This window comes from Saccostrea cucullata, unplaced genomic scaffold (assembly GCF_032062105.1).
Source record: "Saccostrea cucullata isolate Sc308-1 unplaced genomic scaffold, CSIRO_AGI_Scuc_v1 ctg3090, whole genome shotgun sequence".
NCBI lineage: Eukaryota > Metazoa > Mollusca > Bivalvia > Ostreida > Ostreidae > Saccostrea > Saccostrea cuccullata.
The window spans coordinates 38118-61835 of record NW_026939717.1 but is presented as its reverse complement, the minus strand read 5'-3'; the positions used below and the strand labels follow the sequence as shown (position 1 = coordinate 61835).

At 32.6% G+C, this 23718-nt stretch overlaps 1 protein-coding gene across 1 annotated transcript; it reads right to left on the bottom strand.

Moving 5' to 3' along the window:
* Window positions 1-11157: 11157 nt before the first annotated feature.
* Window positions 11158-13293, bottom strand: LOC134253738 (angiopoietin-4-like). Its single transcript, XM_062736319.1, has 4 exons — window positions 13050-13293; window positions 12797-12936; window positions 11794-11890; window positions 11158-11354 (listed from the first exon to the last, which is right to left on the bottom strand). Exons 1-4 carry the CDS (start codon window positions 13285-13287, stop codon window positions 11179-11181), a joined length of 651 nt encoding a protein of 216 aa, XP_062592303.1. The 5' UTR covers window positions 13288-13293; the 3' UTR covers window positions 11158-11178.
* Window positions 13294-23718: the final 10425 nt, after the last annotated feature.

Here is a 23718-nt window from a genome sequence, read left to right as displayed (position 1 = left end):
ATAAAAGTAAAGAGAATGTAGAATCAGGAAGGAAATATCCATGAAAAATTAAATATGTATGATGTGCCAAAATTAAACAAAAAAGAATCAGAAAGTCTCGAAGGCCCTTTGACTAATTCTGAAGTTTTGAATTATTTGAAAATTATGAAAAATGAGAAAAGCCCTGGACCAGACGGGTTCACCTGTGAATTTTTCAAATTCTTTTGGCAGGACTTAGGTGCTTTCATTACAAGAGCAATAAACAACTCATATGAATTATCACACTTTACTGAATCAAATAAATTAGGATTAATAACTTGCCTACCAAAACCAGGAAAACAAAAACAATTCTTAAAGAACTGGCGCCCAATCAGTTTATTGAATGTGATTTATAAAATAGCCTCAGGCTGTATTGCTGAACGATTAAAAACTGTATTAAATAAATTAATCAATAAGGACCAAACTGGCTTTTTGAAGGGAAGATTCATAGGTGAAAATATTAGACTAGTTTATGATTTAATGAATTACACAGAACAAAAACAGATTCCAGGCTTATTAATGTTAATTGACTTTGAAAAAGCTTTTGATACTATATCATGGAAGTTTATATACCAAACATTAGATTTTTTTAATTTTGGAGAATCCATTAAAAATTGGATACAAACATTTTATAGTGGAATCAAATCATGTGTCATACAGAATGGAATTTCCTCTGATTACTTGTTCCCACAAAGGGGATGTAGACAGGGGGACCCAATTTCACCATATCTCTTTCTACTATGTGCTGAAGTTTTTGGGATTCTCATTCGAAATAATAAAGACATAAAAGGAATTGTAATTGATGGGGAGGAATATAAACTTTCACAATATGCCGATGATACTTCAATTATATCTGATGGATCACCACAGTCTATGGATGGTATATTAAGAGAGCTTGATTATTTTGCAATTGTATCTGGACTAAAAATTAATTTTACAAAAACAAAAATGGTGTGGATTGGTAGTAAAAAATACTCTAAAGAAGTCTTTCATCACTCGAGATGGAAGTTAGACTGGAATAATTCTACTTTTGATCTTCTTGGTGTAAAGTTTTCTATTAATTTAGATGAAATGATTGAACTGAATTACCCCCCGAAATTAAATGAAATAAAGCGATTGATAAAACAATGGCAATTAAGAAAACTGACTCCCATTGGTAGATTAACAGTGATTAAATCCCTGATTATACCAAAGATGAACCATTTGATATTGACTATTCCAAACCCCAGTAAGGAATTACTCGATGAATTTGAGAAAGACATTTATTACTTTTTATGGGGTAGTAAAGTACATAAGGTTAAGAAGAGTGTTATAATCCAAGACTATAAAAATGGGGGGTTGAAAATGATTGATTATATGGATTTCTTTTGTGCATTAAAATCAACATGGATTCGAAGACTAATCTACTCAGACACGAAATGGTTAAAACTTTTTGAATCAGAATTAAGAATGAAAATTGAATCTCTTTGGATAAGAGGTTTAGATTTTATAGTGAAAATGTGTAATAAAATAAGTAACAAGTTTTGGAAAGAGGTTTTACTTAATTGGGTAAAAATCATTCTCTGCAGTGGTAGTCAAAAAACAAGTAATACTCAAATTCTTCATGAACATATATGGTTTAATCCAAGAATAAAAATAAATAATTCCTCTGTATTTTTGAAAAGTTATTTTGATGCAGGCTTTGTTTTCATAAGAGATTTGTTTGACGTTGAAGGAAAATTTATAAGCCTCGAGTACCTCAATAATCTGAATGTACAAACTAATTTTGTAGAATATACCGGTTTAAAAATAGCCGTTACAAAGATATTGAAAAGTATTGATATTGAAAAAAGAGAGGAAAGTGGACCTTTTATCCCAAATTCAATTTACATTTTTTATAAAAGTACAAGTGGTTGTAAAGATATGTACAATATACTCATCAAGAAGAAAAAGCAAAAAATTAAAGCATTAGAAAAATGGGAAAATGATGGAATATCTTTTGGTGAGATAGAATGGAACAAAATATTTGAACTACCATTTAAAGTTACAAAAGAGGCAAAATTTCAGTGGATGCAATTTCAAATCCTGCATAGGATTATTGCAACAAATAAATACCTTTATAAACTTAAACTAATTGATTCACCTGTTTGCTCATTTTGTAAACTAGAAGTTGAAACAATTGAACATTTATTTTTTGAATGTTTCTGTGTAAAAAGAATATGGTGTCATATAGAGGAGTGGTTTATGGAAAACTTCCATTTTACTATTAATTTTGAAAGAAAAGATATACTGTTTGGAAAATACAATAATAAAAACATGTATAGATTACACAATATAATAATACTTACTATTAAACAATTCATTTTTGCCAGTAGGTTTAAAAATATGCCTAAATTGAGTGAAGTAATGCTAGAAAAAATAATTGTAGATAGAATACTGGTTGAAAAGGCTATTCTTTTAAGAAATTGTAAATTTTCAGAATATAAAAAGACATGGAAAATTATTTGTGATATGCTATAATTTTTTTTTCAAATGTATACTCTAATGTACCAATATGGTAAAATAGTGAAAACTGTTCCCCCACCTCACTTTGTTTTTTTTTCTCCTCACCCTTCCCCTTTGTTTCCTTTTTTGTATATAAAGCTTTCACAATGAAGATTCATAATATACATGAATGTCATATATCTTAGGCAGCTTTATGAAATGAATCTGTATTTAGCATTTACCAAAGAGAATTTGTATAAGGTATACAATTTAGACTATATGCAGGAAAATTTATATAGTATATGTATGTATTGAATGTAAATGTTGAATGAAATCTATTGTTCATAGTCTGTAAATGTGAAAGCAAAAAATAAATTCTATGAATTAAAAAAAAAAAAAAAAAAAAATATATAGACACATAAAACTTATAAATAAAATGTTATACCTATCTTTCTTGCAACTTTTGGATCTACAATAAATTAAATGATACAACCTATAAATCATTATACAAACAGATAGTATCTCTCTCTCTCTCTCTCTCTCTCTCTTTCTCTCTCTTTTTCTTTCTCTCTCGGTCTTAAAGAATTTGATAACGATGTTGAAAAAGAAAATGTATATATATTTTTTTAATTCTGGTGGACTTTTTTTATGTAAAATTGAAATCACTAGCCATTTTAGGGAATATCAAGTAATCAGTTATCAACCTGATGAACGTGTGCATACGTGTGAGGGTGTAATGGTGTGTTTATGTTAGGGGATGTGTGCTTTTGTTAATTTGCAAGGTTGATTTATAAGCAGACCTATTTTTATATTCAAATATAGCAAAATTTGTGCAAAATCTAATGCGTTTACTTTTCTATCTTCAACTTCTCTAACTTATGCAGCAATTTACCTTCACCACTTGCATACGGAGTATATACGAAGGTCATTCAAGAAATACGTAGACAATGTTCCTGATCGTCGTAATTTTATTATAAGATAATAGATAAACACATTTGCGTAAACAAAAACATTCATTTTTTCGAAGTGTAAGTTCCATTCCAATTGATTAAATAGAACTCATGTTAGCCAAACTTTAATGCAACATGTTTTATTACAACGGGGCACTGTTATTTAACATTGTAACGTCAAAAACAACGTCGAGAAAGAAAGTGTCTCCAAATTACTCGGCTTTTTAATTTCTCAGTTAATTAAGCTAACTATAGGGTAGATTCTCAGAGAATGAGTTGGCATTTGTCTTTCTGTCACAAGAAAAAAACTCGTTCTCTCTCTCTCCTTATGGGTCGTCATTCATACATTCTTTCTTCCGTTAACCTACCCAGGGTCCCGGTAGCTGGTCCGCCAAGAAAAAGTCGGTAGTTGTTGATTTCGTCAGCTACAGAGAACTGGTTGTATAACTCATACAGCTTTGTCCCATTGGTCAGTGTAATGGAAACCTAGAGGGAGGTGTTACTTCTTTTCGTAAGTTGATGTATGACGTCATTTCAAGATTCAAATTAGCATAAAACTGCCATTTTTCCTAATATTTAGAATCATATCAATATTTCGCCACCTCATACTAAAAATAGAAATGAGAAACCCCCTCAACCATCGTTCACACCTGCTTAAAGTGTCAAGCTATTGTCATTAACATCTCTAATTTTACAATATAATTACCAAGTAATCAGCAATGACATCTATAAAGTGCCTGAAAAGGTGCAATAATCTACATTTTCACAATTATTTGTGTAATCTGTTTTTAGACCATTGTTGCTATGAAATGAAACAAGAGTCCATCCTCAATATTGTAGCAATTATTGTACAAACATATGTGCACTCTGAAAGCATATTGTAAAAAGCTTTATATTTGTTAGGACTTTTTATATGAAGCTTCCAATTAGAACAAAAATGCCACTTTCTTCATATTCAGAGACATATCTATACTTAGCCACCTGATACTAAAAATAGAAATAGGAATTCCCATCAACAATTATCCATATCAGCTAGTGGTGTCCAGATCTTGTCATTAACATCTCCAATTTTACAAAATATTTCCTAAGTATGCAGCAACTTCATCTAAAAAGTGCCTGAAAAGGTGCAATAATCTACATTTTCTCATTTATACGAGTAATCTATTTTTAGACCATTGTTGCCATAAAATGAAACAAGAGTCCATCCTCAATATTGTAGCAATTTTTGAACAAACGCATGTACATTCTGAAAGCATATTGTAAAAAAGTTTTATATTCGTGAATACTTTTTATATGAAGCTTCCTATTAGAACAAAAATGCCATTTTTCCTAATATTCAGAGACATATCTATATTTAGCCACATGATACTAAAAATAGAAATGGGAATTCCCTTCAACAATTATCCATCCCACCTAGTGGTGACCAGCTCTTGTCATTAACATCTCAAATTTTACAAAATACTTCCTTATTATGCAGCAATGACAATTAAAACTTTGCCAAAATTAGATTTTTCACTTTTTTCCAAAATATATCTATTTATAGATACATGTTACTAAAAATAGGATCAAAAGCCCATCTATGTTTTTTCATGAGATGACACTACATATTCCTAAGTATACCAACACACATAAGATTTGGAAAATTTCCGCGGACAATTTTTCTTATTTAGCCTCAAAGATTTCAAAAAATTCCATTTTCCCCATTTTTCAAATTTTGAGAAACCATCTCAGTTTGACTGACCTTTTTCTTACAGGAGGAATATTTCTAGAATAAACGATTATATGACCTGTGTACCTTAAAAGTTCACGTTATCATATGATCCAATGATTTTTGATAAAGTATATTAGATACCGACAAATATTCATTTACATTTCCTCAATTTTCATGTTTTCATTTATTCAAAATGGGCATAAAATGGCAGAAATCAATGGATCCGTCTCCATGGCAACCAAGTGCACGTGTGGAACTTCCGACACCATATTAACTATTTTTGTACCAAGACACACCTAAAGTGAAAATTTGATCAAAATCCGAGACATGTCGTTTCCAAGATTTTTTGGTGCTTACAGAAATTGCGTGTTAATATGTAATCAAGTGTACTTTTACATTTGAAACGCCCAAGATAAGTTAATTGAACATGTATTTATTTTCCCCATGGAAATCATTGTCGTCTATGATACATTTCTTATTTAAAAGCGTTTGCAACAGTTATTAAATTCTAACGACAAAAACTGCAGCGTCATGGTTTTTATACTGAAAGGAAAAAGAAACGCAGAGTAAACTTTTGAGGTGAATTAAATTGTTTTTTCTTAAAATACTTTTTAGTTTTCCTCTCTAACTTTTTAAAATCATCTTTCAAAAAGATATAAATAAAGTCTCATAAGATTTTGTTTAATTATTCATAAGTTATTGAAGCTCAAATGACGATACCCCCCGAAAGTGAAAATCGAAAACTCTCATCTTCAATGTCTATCTCGTGCATCTGTCAGAGTCTTATTTCTCCTTTGCATGTAATTTCATCGGAGTGTTTATCTTTCAAACCCTGGCTATATTTAGCATGGGTAACCAAGCAAAAAAATAAGTCAAACGGCGTGCGCATGCACCAGTGAGAGGAATACACCAGTAAGTTAACTGGCTCAAAAAACCAAATAGCGGAATTGTTTTCTTTCAAATTTCGTATGAATGTAATGATTATAATTGTGTACTCTATAAATGGATGTTTTTTTGGAAGTAAGGTGGCGATTTAAGTAATGACATGACGAGTAACCAGCTCGTAAGATGGTTCTGTATTGCGTTAACGTCATCGTCACGGTTGATTGAAAATCACTCCAGACCCTCTCTGACAACGGGTAAAATGTTTTATGGGGGAATATTTACAAGAGACTGCTTAGTAAACCATTGTTGCCTTTTTCATTAATTAGGCAATTCGAAAACAAGACCCCATTGAACTTCCGTAAACTGTGCCAAGATTGCAATAGATTCATCAAGTCTCTTAATATTGAAAAACGCTGTGCATACCTCATATGCATCAAATAATGCAATAAGATTTGTTGACAAACTCGTCGTTATCAAATTGCACGTGTTTTGGTCTTTTTAGAGTTTTCCCTACGTGACGTCATAAAATTTACGGTTGAGTAATTCTGAATACTGATTTTGATGCACAGTAAGTAAATTTCCCTTCTGACTAATTTTCGTAATTTTCGGTCATGTGGTAAAGTTTTTATCGAGAATTATGCTACCCTGCGTGTCTTTTTCCTTTCAGTATAATATTTTAGTCATTGGTGAAAACGTAACCGATCTCGTAAAGTAAATAGTGAGCAGTTTACCAAGTTTATTTATTGCAAACTTTGGGTGTATACTTTTTTTTATTTCAGCATTGAACTATTATTTTTTTTTTATTCCCCAATGTTAGATGTATTCTTTTATCAACCCGTATATTTGGTTTGATCCGCCTCCTCTATAGACTTCTCTTGTGACACCCCTAAAGTTTTGTCAAATAAAAAGAAAACGATTTAGAGTGTAATGAACAATTAAAAAGGGTCAGGTGGTAAATAAATATACAGGTTGTTGAAGAGTATGTTTCATATAAGGAAAGGTTGGGTGTTTTATTTACCAATGCATGAAAGTAGAGAAATATATCCCTTAAAGTGCAAAAAAAAATATGCTCTGTAAACTGAACATTTGCATTTCGAGATTTAAAGCTCTTTAGGTTAAAAGACTAAAATATATAGCAATTTTACGTTTCTAAAGCTGAGCGCGAACTTTGATTTTCTCTTATGACGTTGCTCTGTGACGACCTTCAATGTTAACGACATCAAAATAAATCATAAAATACTTTGTTTTCCAATTCATCGATCTGGCATTGTCATGCAGCATTTTCCACAGAATTTATAAGTAAAAAATATGTGTGAGTGAGGAAAAATATTTATATATGAAAAAAAAATCTACGTAATTTAACTTCACACATGAATGGAGATGTTCGACTGATAGAGGTATATACTACATCTTCCCAGTTATCTGACCTTTCACGGTTTGAGTCAAAATTCATATAATTTTAAAAAATATTTTTTTTATTTATATACTTTATTATATAATATGATTATATACAAGAAGACAAAAATATAAAAACAAAAAAATATATAATATAGAAAGATTTTATGCAATTTCTTGCTTTTATGAAGTAAGGTTACACATATAACACTATTTTTCAACATAACAAGAGGCCCATGGGCCTTATAGGTTATCTGAGTATCATGCAACGACTTTCAAATGATTGAATTAGGTTTATGTTTTAAGCTAGATGCCATGGAATTCACAATTTTGAAAGAGGCACCATTGCTAATCATAATTATTCACTTAGCATTTGTTTAGTTTGTTTACTTAAAATGGATAAGCAGGGTAGGGGAACAAAAAAGTATGTCAACTAATCAGTAATATTCAGCAATAATCAGGAGTGCTTCTTCCACACATGAACCCCTGACCCTAGGTCTACACATTGAACAATTTTTGAAAAGGCACACTTACTCATCAAAAATGTTTGATTAATGCCAAGGAGCAGATTTCAAACAATCCATTTTCAGTATACAAGTAGAGCCTTCCGCCCCTCCCCATTTAAGTATCCCTGACCCAGGGGCCTTGAAATTCACAATTCTGGAAGGAGAGCCAATCCCATCAAAACTATGTAAATAGTTCATTCTGCTTATTACCCAGGAGTAGAGAAAAAAATTTTCATGGATGTAATGTATTTTCACCATATAATCATTATAGAGCCACATCCTAATCCTGGGGCCATACAATTCATAATTTTGATAGAAGCATTCTTGCTTATCATAACTATGTCCTTAATTAGTTTATTAAATACTCAGGAACAGAGCAAAAGATTTAATGCATTTTCTCTATATAATCAATAGAGCCCCGCCCTAACACCAGAACCCCTGACTCTGGGGCCATTTATTTCAAATTTTTTGTAGAGGCACTCTTGCTCATCATAACTATATACTTAGTTAGCTTATTTAATCCCTAGTAGATGAGAAGAAGATTTTCAAAGATTTAATGCATTTTCAATATACATGTAAAATCAATAGAGCCCCGCCCTAACACCATAACCCTTGACCCTGGGGCCATAAATTCAAAATTTTTGTAGAGGCACTCTTGCTCATCATAACTGTGAACTTAATTAGTTTATTTCATACTCAGAAACAGAGAAGAAGATTTTCAAAGAAATAATGCATTTTCACTAAATAATCAATAAAGCTCCGCCCTAACACCAGAACCCCTGACCCTGGGGCCATGAATTTCACAATTTTGGTAGAGGACTCAATGCTGATTACAATCATACCAACAGTTTGACTGCTTGATGTCCAGGACGAAAGAAGAAGATTTTTAAAGATTGCACTAATTTTAGTGGTTTTTGTCCCACCCCTCAGGCCCCAGGGGGGCAGGGACCCCTTCACCCAAAGATGCTGTACACCAAATTTGGTTGAAATTGGTTCAGTGGTTTCAGAGAAGAAGATGAAAATGTTTAAATGTTAACGCACGACGCACGATGGACGACAGACGATGGACGACGACGGACAAAAATAGATAGCAATCGGTCACCTGAGTTTACTCAGGTGACCTAAAAATATTAGGACTTTTTAATAAATTCATTACACAAAATGTTATATTTATACATATGTTACTTTAATATGTTTTACCGTGTGACCGTTTGGGGCGAGCGCAGTTGTGACCATCAAACATACTTGAATAGTTGAAAACTTAAAAAGCTACATTAAACATCAAGTCGCACGAGACATCTTGACTAGCTTTCACGTCACGCAACGTCACGGAGCTCGTCGGAGCTTACAGATACAGCCGAGCGTCTGGTTGAAACTACAGATCTAGTGAACTTTTGGTCGAAAACATTGCAGAGTCATTGATTGTATCTTTGAAATATTTATACAAACTGAGAGCCGTTGATGCTTTACGTTATTATTTATTTATTTGTGCAAAGGACATTGGATAGTAAAGGAATTCTGGGAATGTTTCACAACAAAATTTGCTTGACGTATGTACAATTACGAATTTCCTCTGTTCTTACACGTTAGTCTATTGCCCTCGCTAAATAAAAAAAAACATCGATACCACCATTCTGTCAAGAATAAAGTCATTATTATTTATAATTAAAGTATAAAACGTTGCGTGTACATGTGTGAACAAGTAGGAATATAGGATATAAGATTTTAAAAAGTCAGTGAGGTTTTATCATCATGAAGGTTTCTTTTATCTGTTTATTATCAGTCACTGTGTGATACCAGGGATGGCGCCAGTCTCCCGGGGACCATTGACCGTTAGGGAAGGCGAAGGAACAGTGATTAAACCACCAGCCTCCTCTACGGCTACTGGCAGCAGCACAGTTAGCATCACTACGTCTGTCATTGTCTCTGTCCGGGGTACTGAAGAACATCCCAGACAGATCGGTGTAAGAATTGGTAGTGTTATACATAGCGTCTCCTGCAGAATTATCAAATAAGATTATTACATGGACACTTATATCAAATTAGATCATAATTATTTACTTGAAATTTAAAGCTGAAGGAAAGCGTCTGAAGTATTTCAAATTAAAATGTTTTCGTATTGTAATTGAATGTTTACAATTACAATAAAAACATACATTTTTTATTTAATATTTTACTTTTTTGTTGATATTTTTTTGACTGCAAACGAACATGTTGATGAGTCTCAACAGAGATAAATTGATTGATTGATTGTATGTGTTTAGGGTTCCTCTGGAGAATATTTCACCATTCAAAATGGTGACGCTACGACATTCTGGTTTAGAGCTACAAGTGTTGCTCTAAAATGCATGCAATACAGGGTCATTGAGCAGTCAGTGATGTTTTTCGTGCCATCACTTTCAGTGACACGGGACCTCGGTTTATACGGTCTCATCCGAATGACCAGTCTGCACACCCTACATTAGGATTGGAACCCGAGACGTAAAGATCGATTACTTACTTCACGGCTCTAAACACCGCGCCATGCGGGGGACGTCAATTAATTGAATTATTATTTTAATCATGTAAAGCTTTTTTCTTAACATCGAAACGGGTAAGCCTATATACGTACATATAGAGAAGGGATATTCAAATTGTAATTCTATGAACCTATATACTGATACAATATTGAAAAATAACACTATTTTTAGAAGATAATCTCCTAAAGTTAACAGTACAGGAAACAATAGTTTTACCTCCATTTTTTCAACACATTAGCTATAAGGAATTCTTAAAATCTGTGCGACTACATGCAAATTATGTTATTAAATTCTTTTTTATTGTAGTATTGCTTTTGTCGATTATGTTTATCTTCAACAAAAAAGTGGGATAGTAACAAAAAGTCATTGTTATATACTATAATTAATTATATTTCCAATACAAGTTGTTTTTTTTTAATTCAATAATCATTTACATGTAACACCTTAATTGATTTCTCTGAATGAGTTATGTATCCGAGAACATTACTTACGAGTACACATACAATTTATTATTGATTACCTCATATAGTATAGACTCCTTATTATCAAAATACAAGGACACTTTACTTTCGAAATATTGATATCCACACATTACCCTCTCCCCTATTAATTACCTTAGAATAGTGTTGATTCTCAGAGAAAGATCTAGAGTTGGCATTTGTCTATCTGTCACAAGAAATTAAACTCTCTCTCTCTCCTTGTCGGTCGCCATTCGTACATTCTTTTTCCGTTTACCTACCCAGTGTCCCGGTCGCTGGTCCTCCAAGAAAAAGTCGGTAGTTGTTGGTTTCGTCAGCAACAGAGAACGTGTTGTATAATTCAAAGAGCTTTTTCCCACTGATCAGTGTGATAGATACGTAGAGGGAGGAGTTCCTTCTTTTAGTAAGTTGATGTATGACGTCATTTCCTTCAATATTTTATCGTCGTGTAATATATAAAGAATTTATAAAGTATAAAATATTCATTTCAAGTTGGCATATAATTCAACATATGATTATGAAGGTATGCAGAAATTTCTAATTGTGTAGTGCATGCAGCAATGAACATACATGTTTTGAAATCAAAGTAGGGAAATCGTTATATATTGTATTTTACATAAATTGTTATAACCTTCATTTTAACTGCTAAAAAATTAAATGCTAATTTAAACTGTTAATATTTAGAAAAACCATCGTCCCCTAAAACAACATAAAATATTACCCGGTTATAGAATTCGTACAATGTAAATAGCAAATTAATGGTTCCCCGAAGGAGGGGAATATTTCTTCACTTTGAACCCTGACCCTTTGGTCAGCCATAAATTTGCTATGTCCTCTGTAGTCATTCCATAACTGTATATAGTTTACCTATCCAGTAGGATCCGTTAGGATTCCCGAATCCCGTCTTGTAGTCCGTCCAGGTTTTGTCGAATGACACCACACCACTCACACGTTTCTGGATAGCCTAAGGATTTATGAATTATATTCCGACTTATTAAAGAAAATAGTATTTTTTTCATTTTTGCAATGTTTAACTGTGAACAATGTTTCAAATGAGTTATTCATTAAAACAATCATTCAAAACCTATTAATTTGTTTTTAATATAAACAATTTTTACGTAATGATTTTTTTTTAGTAAAAAAAAACTTCATTCTTATTAAAAAATATATTATTTTAAATTGATGATATTGCAAAAGTGTTACTTTACTTTGTAAATAAGTAATATTTACTGTCAGAATTTTATTGTCTTCATGTAAATTAGATTAGAAAAGAATTATTCAATGTTCATTGATCGTCATTTTTCGCTGATTTCAGCAAAGAGATTTAATATCAGTTTTAAAATCAAGGATTTATAAATCATTAAAGAAATATTAGCTTAAATTGATCGTTGGGCATTAGACAGAAAGAGAAAAAGGGAGATAGGGAGAGAGAATGAAAAAGAGGGGGAGAGAGAGGCAGGGAGAGGGGGGTAAGAGAAAGATAAGGAAAAAAGAGAAAGAGAGAAATTAAGAGAGAGAGAGAGGGGGGTGGAGGGAGGGAGAGAGACAAAGAGGGAAAGAGAAATCCACTCAAGAAAAAAAGCTAAAATTTGAGAGAGAGAGAGAGAGAGAGAGAGAGAGAGAGAGAGAGAGAGAGAGAGAGAGAGAAATCTTACTGTCCACTCAAGAAAAAAAGCTAAAATTTGAGAGAGATAGAGAGAGAGAGAGAGAAAGAGAGAGAGAGAGAGAGAGGGAGAGAGGTTTCTTACTGTCCACCTTCTGCCACCATGTCACAGAAAAAGGAGCAGAGAAACTTATAAAGAGAGAGAACAATACAGAGAGAAATAAAGAGAGAAAGAGAAAGGAGGGAGAGGAGAGAGAGAGATCTTACCGTCCACCCTCCACCTTCTGTCACCATATCACAGAAGATGCTGACCTTGCTTTCAATACCAGATGGATATATATCATAAACACCAGATTCTGTATTACCATTTAAATAGAGGTCCTTGCAATCTTCATATAGGTTTAACTCTGAAAAAAACATAAATACATGATGTGTTAATAACCGTAATATTCTCTAAGAGAGAGAGAGAGACAGAGAGAGAGAGACAGAGAGAGAGAGAGAGAGAGAGAGAGAGAGTTACCTGACTTGATGATTTGCAGTATACTGGTTTCATTTTTCTTAATCCTCGCAATTTCTTGTTTTAAGGAATCAATTTGTTTTGCGTTCTCCTGTTTTAAGAACTCAATCTTTTCGTTCAGTGTTTTAATCGTTAGATCCTTTCGGACGCAATAATTTCTTTCGTCAGAATAAAGTTGCTGAGAACTAGCCGCACAGACGAACAAGAAATACACGAAGGATCCCGCCCAAACTCCTGCCATTGTTTTACTTGTATGTACTACGCTATTTGAAAATATGCTTCCCTATAAAATACGTAGTTTATACCCTTAAAACGGGAAGTTAAAAAGTTATTCTACCGCAACATTTAGACTTTCAGCAGCGAATTTCATTCGACTGTCAAGAAATAATAAAATATTCAGGATGCATGGGTCTGAATTCAAATTCAGAGTAATGCTGATAGTGGATAGCATTATAAAACATTAGTTTGCATATACTATTTTAAAAGAAAACTAAAATTGGATATATTGTTTTTAAATACTATATTTTAATTGAAAAATATAAATAATTTAATTTTACTTGTAACAGGTCATTTGATTGGATAAAAGATATTATCCATTTTGTTTAACATAACTTGCCTACGTCACAATGAGTTAAGTCAAAAAAGATATTACTCCGCTTGACATTACTTTTAAAACTTAATCAATGTGAAGCCTTATTCTGGGGAGGGGGGATTGTCTCATTGTCTGCACTGAAATTAGATTATAAGGAATGAAGCTTATTTCAACTTATTTTATACGATATAACAAAACTTGGGACAGTTTACACTTATTTATAAACCTTAGATGAATAAGTCAATACTTAATAATATTTTTTGCTTATTTATTAATATTCACTTCTTCAATCTATTGAAGATATTATTACTATAAATGTAGAATTTTTTTTTCTTATTTAAGATCAGTTTTAATTCTAAAGAAGATTTTTTTTTTTTCAAAAGTAATTCAAATATAATGTATACCAATCAATTACCTTGTGAATTGATAATTTTTAAAAAGGTTTCAATGCCACTTTTGAATAGAATGACATAAAAACATAAGGTAAATATAAAATGAAATATATAGAGCTTAAGAAAAGTATTCCAGCTCAGAAGTCCATTAAATAAATATTACAAAAAAGCGGGACAGCAAACATGGTCCTCAAAAATAGCAGAGATGGGATCAGGTACCATAGAGAAGTGAGAATTCCCTGATGACCGGTCACTACAATTGTGTGTTCTCTTGACAATCGACAATCTTTTCAGAAGTATCGTGTCTGTCCCCAAAGCCAGTTTCTTTCTTCTTAAAGTGTTTTAGAAACGGTAGTTTAATTGAGATTATCTTTCTAGAGCTGACCATGAAAAATATAAAGATAAGCACTTGTTTTCCTTGTAGCAGAAGAAAATGCATACTATTCACTATACCCCAACCTTTTGTTAGGAACAAATTTTCTTTTATGCTTTTAAATCCATTTTCACAAGATATTTTATCCAAATAATCTGTATTTTGTATTTTTGATAGTTTTCGAAGTTGTAAAGTGTCCTAACTAATTCAAATTGCTACATGACTTCTATAAATACACAAAAATGTCTAATTGCATTATGCATGTTTTATCTAATTGGCAATTGAATTGTTAACTCTATATAAAAATTTAAAAAAATGATATTTTCGGTATAATAAGAATTTGTACTTGCATAAATATTGAAATTATCGTTTGTCGTTTTTAGTTTTGAAGAGGTTGGATGCATGTTTGTTTAAATATTTGCGACATTATGAGGGTTTCAATTATTAAATAGTAAATTGTATGCATTACGTCCTGCTAAATAATTTATATTGTGAGTTTACTTCTGTTTGTTAAGGTATGACTGTACTAAAATTTGTAATCATTTTAAAAATGTAGCAGTAAGGAAATAAATATTAAATTAATATTTTTAACGAATAAGGAAGAAATTCTCAAACAAAAAAAAAATCATAAATATAAAAAAAATATATCTTAAAGGAATGGTTACTTCGAAACAAGTCAAGGTTTTTTTTTTAATATTGACAGCTGTAGTCCATGAGCCAGGCCATGAATTTTTCTGTATCGGTACCACCTCGGGTGAATAATTTTCATAGCTAATATTTGAAGTACATACATCTCTGCCTTCAGAAAATATATGATAGCATTCAATTAATTGTGGCTTTAATGGTGTATCAACTGTGTTTATACACCAACGCAACTTAAATTGTTCGTTCTCTCAGTCGTGTCTTTGAAAGAAGAAGGTTTGTTTTTCAATGCGCAATTTCTATCTTATTTCGGAAGATATTTCCTTGAAAATTCTTTTGAATGCAGACCATGGTATTACCCTGTTTACTTGTTATTCAATATTGGCTCTGTAATGAGCCGTCTAAATTGAATAGGAATATAATTCTACGCTTGATCATAAAAGTGGAATACGCAATTTTGAAATTTTGATCAAAGGAAACAAATTACTACTTTGACAATTTTCACAACAAAAACATATTGCATGGTCATTTGATTTAAAGAAATCTTTTCACGTATTAGCATTTCAAAACATTATTTCAGTAACAAATATATATATAACTTGATTTAATAGTAAATCTTTATCCCTATCTTAAAAATGAAAATTGAAAAAAAATTCCTTGATTTACCCTGTGCATACATTCTTTATTTAACAAAGATATTGTGAATATACCATATCTCAAGTAGAGCCTTTACGTAAAATGTTCTATTTATTTAATCTCATGCTAAACCATGGTGATAGTGGACACTGATATGTTCATTTAAGTTAAACGTGTAATATATTATATATTTTGACATCAAAATTAAGCAACATATGTGCACAATCATATATGTGCTTTGTGGGCGGTGGGCTGTGTTTCTCGACCTGCAATGTCCTGACGCCCCTTCCCTCCACTAGTCCGGGTAGAAGGAACCCGTACATTCTTAAGGGAGATCCCTCTAAGAGAGCACTCTCTACACAAAGCGCTGATCGGTCTCTAACCCTCTACTCCCGAAATGGCGGAGTTGACAGAGACAGCCGCCATCTTGGGTCCGCTTCAGATTTTCAAATATTAATATCTAGAGTTCTGATTAACCAATATCCAAACAAATTATATAGTAAGCATCGATCAAAGGGTCTCTACTATCATTCCAAAAATAAATTTAAAAAAGTTGAAAAACAAAAAAGTTAGAAAATGCGCTTTTTTCAATTTGCTTCTCCTTACGACAGGAAGTACTGACGACGAACAAAAGTTTGCGTCCTGGATGGTATATATCACGATCTATAATCCCTGAAAGTTTCATGTTGATATCTTTTACCGTTTTTGAGTTTAATCGCGGACAAAATGTCATTTTAATTTCAGAAAATTGTCCGTAACTTCGCACCGGAAGTGAGTTTTCAAATTTTCTCTCGGATATATAAAATTCATGTTACAACACATCTTTTCTAAAAATTTCACGTTATTCCATCCAGTAGTCTTTGAGAAATCGCGTGCACAAAATTACAAAATCAAAAAAATAATAAAAAGAATAATAACTAGATGTGAAACTCGTTGCGAGCAACGAGAGGTCTTCCGTCCGATTCAGGAAGAAATCGTAAAATTGAGCTGAAAAAGTAAATATGCTTCTCTCTTAAAATTATGAAAGGGATGTTACTATTCAAAATTTAGCGCCAAACGCCACGAGTTAATCTTCGCGCTTTTTCTTTGGAATGTTCTATTAAATAGGTGTGATAGCTTCAATGAAATTAAAAAAAGAACGTTCTTGTAGCCTAAGATTCGAGATTTAGAAAGTATATTTAACACATTTGTCAAATGCCATATTGTATATATCCATGTAACACTAAAGCGGTGAAACGGAAGTGATTTTTTTTTCTCAATTTCCTGTTTATCCCGAAAGTGAACTATCTTGATTAGTTAAACAAAAAGGTTTCTCGCGTTAAAACATGGCTCGCCCTTCGATGGTCAAGGAATCAGATATCATTTATGCTCAATAACTTGAATCAGGTCTTTGAGACAAGAAAAAACCGTTAATATAAACTCCATTAAGCGAACTTTCAAAAATAGGTTTCTTACTTTTGTCTTTTTATTAGTTTAAATATGACACAAGTTTGCATAGGAAAAACAGTGGTTAAGTTTTATACTTCAAACATTAATTGATATTCTTTTTTGAGAAAGTATTACTTATAACTTTCATTTAGATCTGTTTTTGGTGCACAAAAGATATTACATATCGAATTTCATTTGCACATTTAGTCTTTTCTTTTTCTACTTTGAAAACCAACCAATTACAATTATAGAAGACGTTAGTTTGACACAGAATTGCAACGTAACTACGACGTGACAATCCATGTATTCCTTTACATTTCATTTATCCTTATGTTACCTTTGTTCAAGCAAACGCTAAGCTGCCTCCGTAAATCCCTATTGCGAAATGTTGACGTTGACAGAGAGAGCCGCCATTTTGGACCCGCTTCAAATTTTTAAATGCGAATATCTCGAGATTTTAGATTTTTCAACATTCAAAACAAATTACATTTCAGCATTCCTAAAGAGTCTCTATTATCTATATAAAATAAATGAAAAATACTAAAAAACAAAAAAGTTGAAAATTTTGATTTTTTTAAATTTGCATCCGTTACGACCGGAAGTACTGACAACTCACGAAAAGGCGATTCTGCAAACCACAAAGTCATGCCTATCATCTCCAACAAGTGTCCAGTTCATATGTTTAGCCATTTTCGATAAAAACTGACAAAATTTCATTTTAAAATCAGGAAAATGGCTATAACTTGGCACCGGAAGGGAGATGTTCAAAAATTCTTCCAAATGTAACAATGGCATATCATGACACATTTTTTGTGAAAGTTTGATGAAAAACCGATGAATAGTTCTCGAGATATCGCGTGCACAAAATTTGTCTAAAAAATAATAATAATAATAACTAGATGAGATCTCGTTGCGAGCAACGAGTAGGTCTTCCGTTGAATTTCTCGATAAGATGAGATGTGATTTTGACTGAGATATTCGTTAAAAGAGAATGACATTAAGTTTTCCTTCAATGAATTTAAAGTTTCTCATTTTTATCACGATTTTCTGAACATCTTTTGTTCAATATGGCTTATAAAAATACCCCCCTCCTTTCAAGACGTAAAGCATGACAAAAAATAGCATTTTGGCCCCATTGCGACCCCTTATTACGTAAGATATGGCCAAAATTTTATATTATATTGTTGCAAGTCGTTAAGATGTATATCTTTGCTTCTGTAATGTATCACAAAATATTGATCATTAAATAGGTACAGATGCAAGACTTTTGGCCCCTTTAAGCCCCTATTTTAAGGTGTCAGCCCCTTTTTCTTGATATTAAATGAAAGGTCTTGTAATTTCAAAGACTTTTTGTTCAACACTTATTCAGAGATTTCTTTTCGATGTGGAGATATGCTTCATATAGATATTTAGGGGCCACCCCTACAAGTCCTTAATGGGGCCATTTTTCAAAAATTCAAAGTATGCATATTGTTTAGAATATTATTCTGACCAACTTTTGTTCAATATTGCTTATCAAAATATTCCCCCTTTTTGAGATATAAAGCGTCAAAGATCTGATATTCTGGAACCTTGTGACCCCTAATTACGTAACACATGATCCAAGTTGTATCATATTTTGTTGCAAATCGTTAAGATGAATACTTTTGCTTCTGCAATGTATTAAAAAATATTAATCAATTAAGAGTTAAAAATGAAAGATTTTTGGCCCCTCTGAACCCCTAATTTGAGGGGTCAGCCCCTTTTTCTTGATATCAAATGAAAGGTCTTGTGATTTTGAAGATTTTTTGTTCAACACTTATTCAGAGATTTCTTTTCGTTGTGGAGATATGCTGAAATGAAATATTTAGGGGCCACACCTACAAGTCCTTAATGGGGCCGTTTTACAAAAATTCAAAGTATGCATATTGTTAAGAACATTATTCTGACCATCTTTTGTTCAATATTGCTTATCAAAATATTCCCCATTTTTGAGATATAAAGTGTCAAAGATTTGACATTCTGGCCCCTTGTGACCCCTAATTACGTAACATATGGTCCTAATTGTATCATATGTTGTTGCAAATCGTTAAGATAAATACCTTTGCTTCTATAATGTATCACAAAATATTGATCATTTAAGAGTTAAAGATGAAAGACTGTTGGCCCCTCTGAGCCCCTTATGTGAGGGGTCAGCCCCTTTTTCTTGATATCAAATGAAAGGTCTTGTGATTTCAAAGACTTTTTGTTCAACACCTATTCAGAGATTTCTTTTCGTTTGGGAGATATGCTGAATGGAAATATTTAGGGGCCACCCCTACAAGTCCTTAATGGGGCCATTTTACAAAAATTCAAAGTATGCATATTGTTTAGAATATTATTCTGACCATCTTTTGTTCAATATTGCTTATCAAAATATTCCCTCTTTTCAAGATATGAAGCGTCAAAGATTTAGCATTCTGGCCCCTTGTGACCCCTTATTACGTAAGATATACTTAAAAGTTGAAAATATGTTGTTGCAAATGGTCTAAAATTAACAAAAATCGAAAAATCGAGCAGAAAAAGTGATAAAATTTTTTGGACACACGGGGGATCGAACCCGGGTCGCCCGCGTGACAATCCAACGCGCTAACCATTCGGCCATCGGGATCGCCGCTTCGCGTTTTCAAATGCAAATATCTCGAGATTGGCTTTTTCGATTTTCAAACAAATTACATATTTGGCTTCTGCAAAAGGGTCTCTATCCAATTCTAAAACAAAAATATTAAAAAAGAAAAGTTGAAAAATTACGTTTTTTTAATTCACTTCCGAATTCGACCGGAAGTATTGACGTCGCACGAAATGGCGATTCTACAACGCTATAAGTCATGAACTATCATCTCCAATTAATCTTCAGTTCATATCTAAAGCAGTTTTCGCTACTAAATCAAGACAAAATTGCATTTTAAAATCAGAAAATTATCCATATCTCACGACCGGAAGTGACGTCATCGACAAAAAAAATTTCCAATAAGGTTCAGTTTAGTACCTATCAGATGTTAAAGTTTCATGAGAATCGGTCCAGTAGTTTACGAGAAATCGCGTGCACAAAATCGGTAAGAATAATAATAATAATAATAATAACTAGATGAGATCTCGTTGCGAGCAACGAGTAGGTCTTCCGTTGAATTTCTAGATAAGATGAGATGTGATTTTGACTGAGATTTTTGTTTAAAGAGAATGACATTGAGTTTTCCCTAGTTAAAGTTAAAGTTTCTCATTTTTATCACGATATTCTGAACATCTTTTCTTTGATAAGGCTTATGAAAATACTCCCCCTTTTCGAGATATAAAGCATAAAAAATATAGCATTTTGGTCCCTTGCAACCCCTAATTACGTAACATATGATAAAAATATTATCATATATTGTTGCAAATCGTTAAGATGAATACTTTTGCCTCAGTAATGTATAACAAAATATTGATCATTAGAGAGTTATAGATAAAAGAATATTGACCCCTTTGAGCCCCTAATTTGAGGGGTCAGCCCCTTTTTCTTGATATTAAATGAAATGTCTTTTGATTTTGAAGATTTTTTGTTCAACAATTATTCAGAGATTTCTTTTTGTTGTGGAGATATGTTAAATGGAAATATTAAGGGGCCACTCCTACAAGTCCTTAATGGGGACGTTTTACAAAAATTCAAAGTATGCATATTGTTCAGAACATTATTCTGACCATCTTTTGTTCAATATTGCTTATCAAAATATTCCCCCTTTTTGAGATATAAAGCGTCAAAGATGTGACATTCTGGCCCCTTGTGACCCCTTATTACGTAGTATATTATTAAAACATCATCATATATTGTTGCAAATCGGTAAGATAAAAACTTTTGCTTCAGTAATGTATAACAAAATATTGATCGTTAGAGAGTTATAGATAAAAGACTTTTGGCCCCTATGAGCCCCTAATTTGAGGGGTCAGCCCCATTTTCTTGATATCAAATGAAAGGTCTTGTGATTTTAAAGATTTTTTGTTCAACACTTATTCAGAGATTTTTTTTCGTTGTGGAGATATGCTCAATGAAAATATTTAGGGGCCACTCCTACAAGTCCTTAATGGGGCCGTTTTACAAAAATTCAAAGTATGCATATTGTTTAGAACATTATTCTGACCATCTTTTGTTCAATATTGCTTATCAAAATATTCCCCCTTTTTGAGATATAAAGCGTCAAAGATGTGACATTCTGGCCCCTTGTGACCCCTTATTACGCAAGATATGCTTAAAAGTTTATAATATATTGTTCCAATTGGTTTAAAATTTAAAAATATCGAAAAATCGAGCAAAAAAAATGATAAAATTTTTTGGTCACACGGGGGATCGAACCCGGGTCGCCCGCGTGACAATCCCACGCGCTAACCATTGAGCCATTGAGATCGCCGCTTCGCGTTTTCAAATGCAAATATCTCGAGATTGGCTTTTTCGATTTTCAAACAAATTACATATTTCGCTTCTGCAAAATGGTCTCTATTCAATTCTAAAACAAAAATATTAAAAAAGAAAAGTTGAAAAATTGCGATTTTTAAATTCGCTTCCGGTATCGACCGGAAGTACTGACGACGCACGGCAAGGCGATTCTGCAACGCTATAAGTCATGAACCTTCATCTCCAATTAATCTTCAGTTCATATCTTCAGCAGTTTTTGCTACTAAATCAAGACAAAATTGCATTTTAAAATCAGGAAATTGTCCATATCTCACGACCGGAAGTGATGATGTCAACGAAAAAAATTTCCAATAAGGTTCAGATCAGTACCTATCAGATGTGAAAGTTTCATGAGAATCGGCCCAGTAGTTTACGAGAAATCGCGTGCACAAAATCGGTAAGAAAAATAATAATAATAATAATAATAGGGTAAAAGAAACCGGGAAAAAGAAACCGAAGAATAACAAGAAGGTCTTCCGTTGGAGACGGAAGACCTTAATAATAGGGAAAAAGAAACCGAAGAATAACAAGAAGGTCTTCCGTTGGAGACGGAAGACCTTAATAATAGGGAAAAAGAAACCGAAGAATAACAAGAAGGTCTTCCGTTGGAGACGGAAGACCTTAATAATAATAATAACTAGAGCCGAGCTCGTTGCAAAGCAACGAGTAGGTCTTCCGTCCTGTTTGACCGGAAGTAGCTTTTTTTTTTTTTTACAAAAATGAGAAAAAAGTACCTAAAAATGGTTCGACTCCTCTAAAGCTATGTTAATTAATGCAAAATAAGAAAATAAGCTAGTTTTGGCTACTTCCGGTTTGACCTGAAGTGACGACGACGGACGGAAAATTAATTTTTATGCTCCCTGAGACATATGTTACCCAAAAACTTGTCAAGAACGGCAAAAATACGCGTTTTCCGACTACTTCCGGTTTGGCCGGAAGTAACGACGCAGGACGAATTTTGATGACTCTAATAGATTAAGCTTGACATTTTGAACAACTTTGCTTCTTGGACGTATTAAAAATTCTCAATACGTTTTGAGATATAAAGAAAAAACTTTTGGCCCCTCTAGGCCCTTAATTTTAGGGGCCAGCTCTTTTTTCGAGATATCATTTGGAAGATCTTGGAATTCTACACTTCTTTTGTTCTATATGTTTTAACAAAATATTTCCAGGTAAAAAGATATCGTAGAAAAGGTGGTAAAAATTTTGAAATTCGCGATAGGACTATTTTCGCGCCATACCGAGCGCTGACGTGCGGCACTTCAGATAAAAATGAAATAAATTTTACATATCTATAGACTTCGGACTATCATACCTGAAATTTTCACGTTTCTATCCATAGCCATTTTTTAGAACGTTCGAGGACAATCTGACCCTTCAAAAATCATAAAATCCACAATATTTCCAAACCGGAAGTGACGTCATCAAATTGAAAAAAAATGCATAAGGTTCAAGTAATGTTACATAAGTCCTGAAAGTTTCATGGAAATCCATCGAGCCGTTTCCGAGAACTCGCGTGCACAAAATCGGTAAGAAAAAAAAAGAATAATAATAATAATAATAAAAGTGAAAAAGAAACCTAAGAATAACAAGAAGGTCTTCCGCTGAAGACGGAAGACCTTAATAAGAAGAAGAAACAGTAGAATCACTACAAGGTCTTCCGTGAAGACGGAAGACCTTAATAATAATAAGAAACAGAGTAAAAACAATATGTTCCCCAACTTCGTTTGGGGAACATAATAAATCAGAGAAATTCAAATGCAGTGTAGAAACGACTAAATTTTCTGAATTAATGTAATAATGTTAGCATTATTTTATCATTTTTATAGTTACATTACATTCAGTGAGGTATTCACACATTCTTTTTCCTGTTTGAACAACATGAAGAAAATTTTGGAAAATTGGATGTCCGTCATTTTGAATCGCCATTTTGACCATTTTAACGCCATTTTCATGAAGGCCAGCATATTTTGTCGGATTATAAAGAATTTCAAATTCAAAGGTTACATTGTATATACACTGTAGACATATTTTTTATCCGAGGAGTGTCTTAAAGACGTACAACACACTGGGATAGACACCTCTTGCAATTTCAATTGAACCTTTAACGTGACGCCAAATTTAACGTTAAAAAATAAAGGGTCAAATGGGATAAGGGGTTTGGT

Excerpts from the sequence above, each read along its gene's own strand:
- LOC134253738 (XM_062736319.1), bottom strand. The coding sequence starts at position 13,287 with ATGGCAGGAGTTTGGGCGGGATCCTTCGTGTATTTCTTGTTCGTCTGT. Across the intron at positions 11,891-12,796 it reads CAGAAGGTGGAGGGTGGACG|GCTATCCAGAAACGTGTGAG; the intron begins GTAAGATCTCTC and ends ATAAATCCTTAG. Across the intron at positions 11,355-11,793 it reads TAACGGATCCTACTGGATAG|GAAATGACGTCATACATCAA; the intron begins GTAAACTATATA and ends AAAATATTGAAG.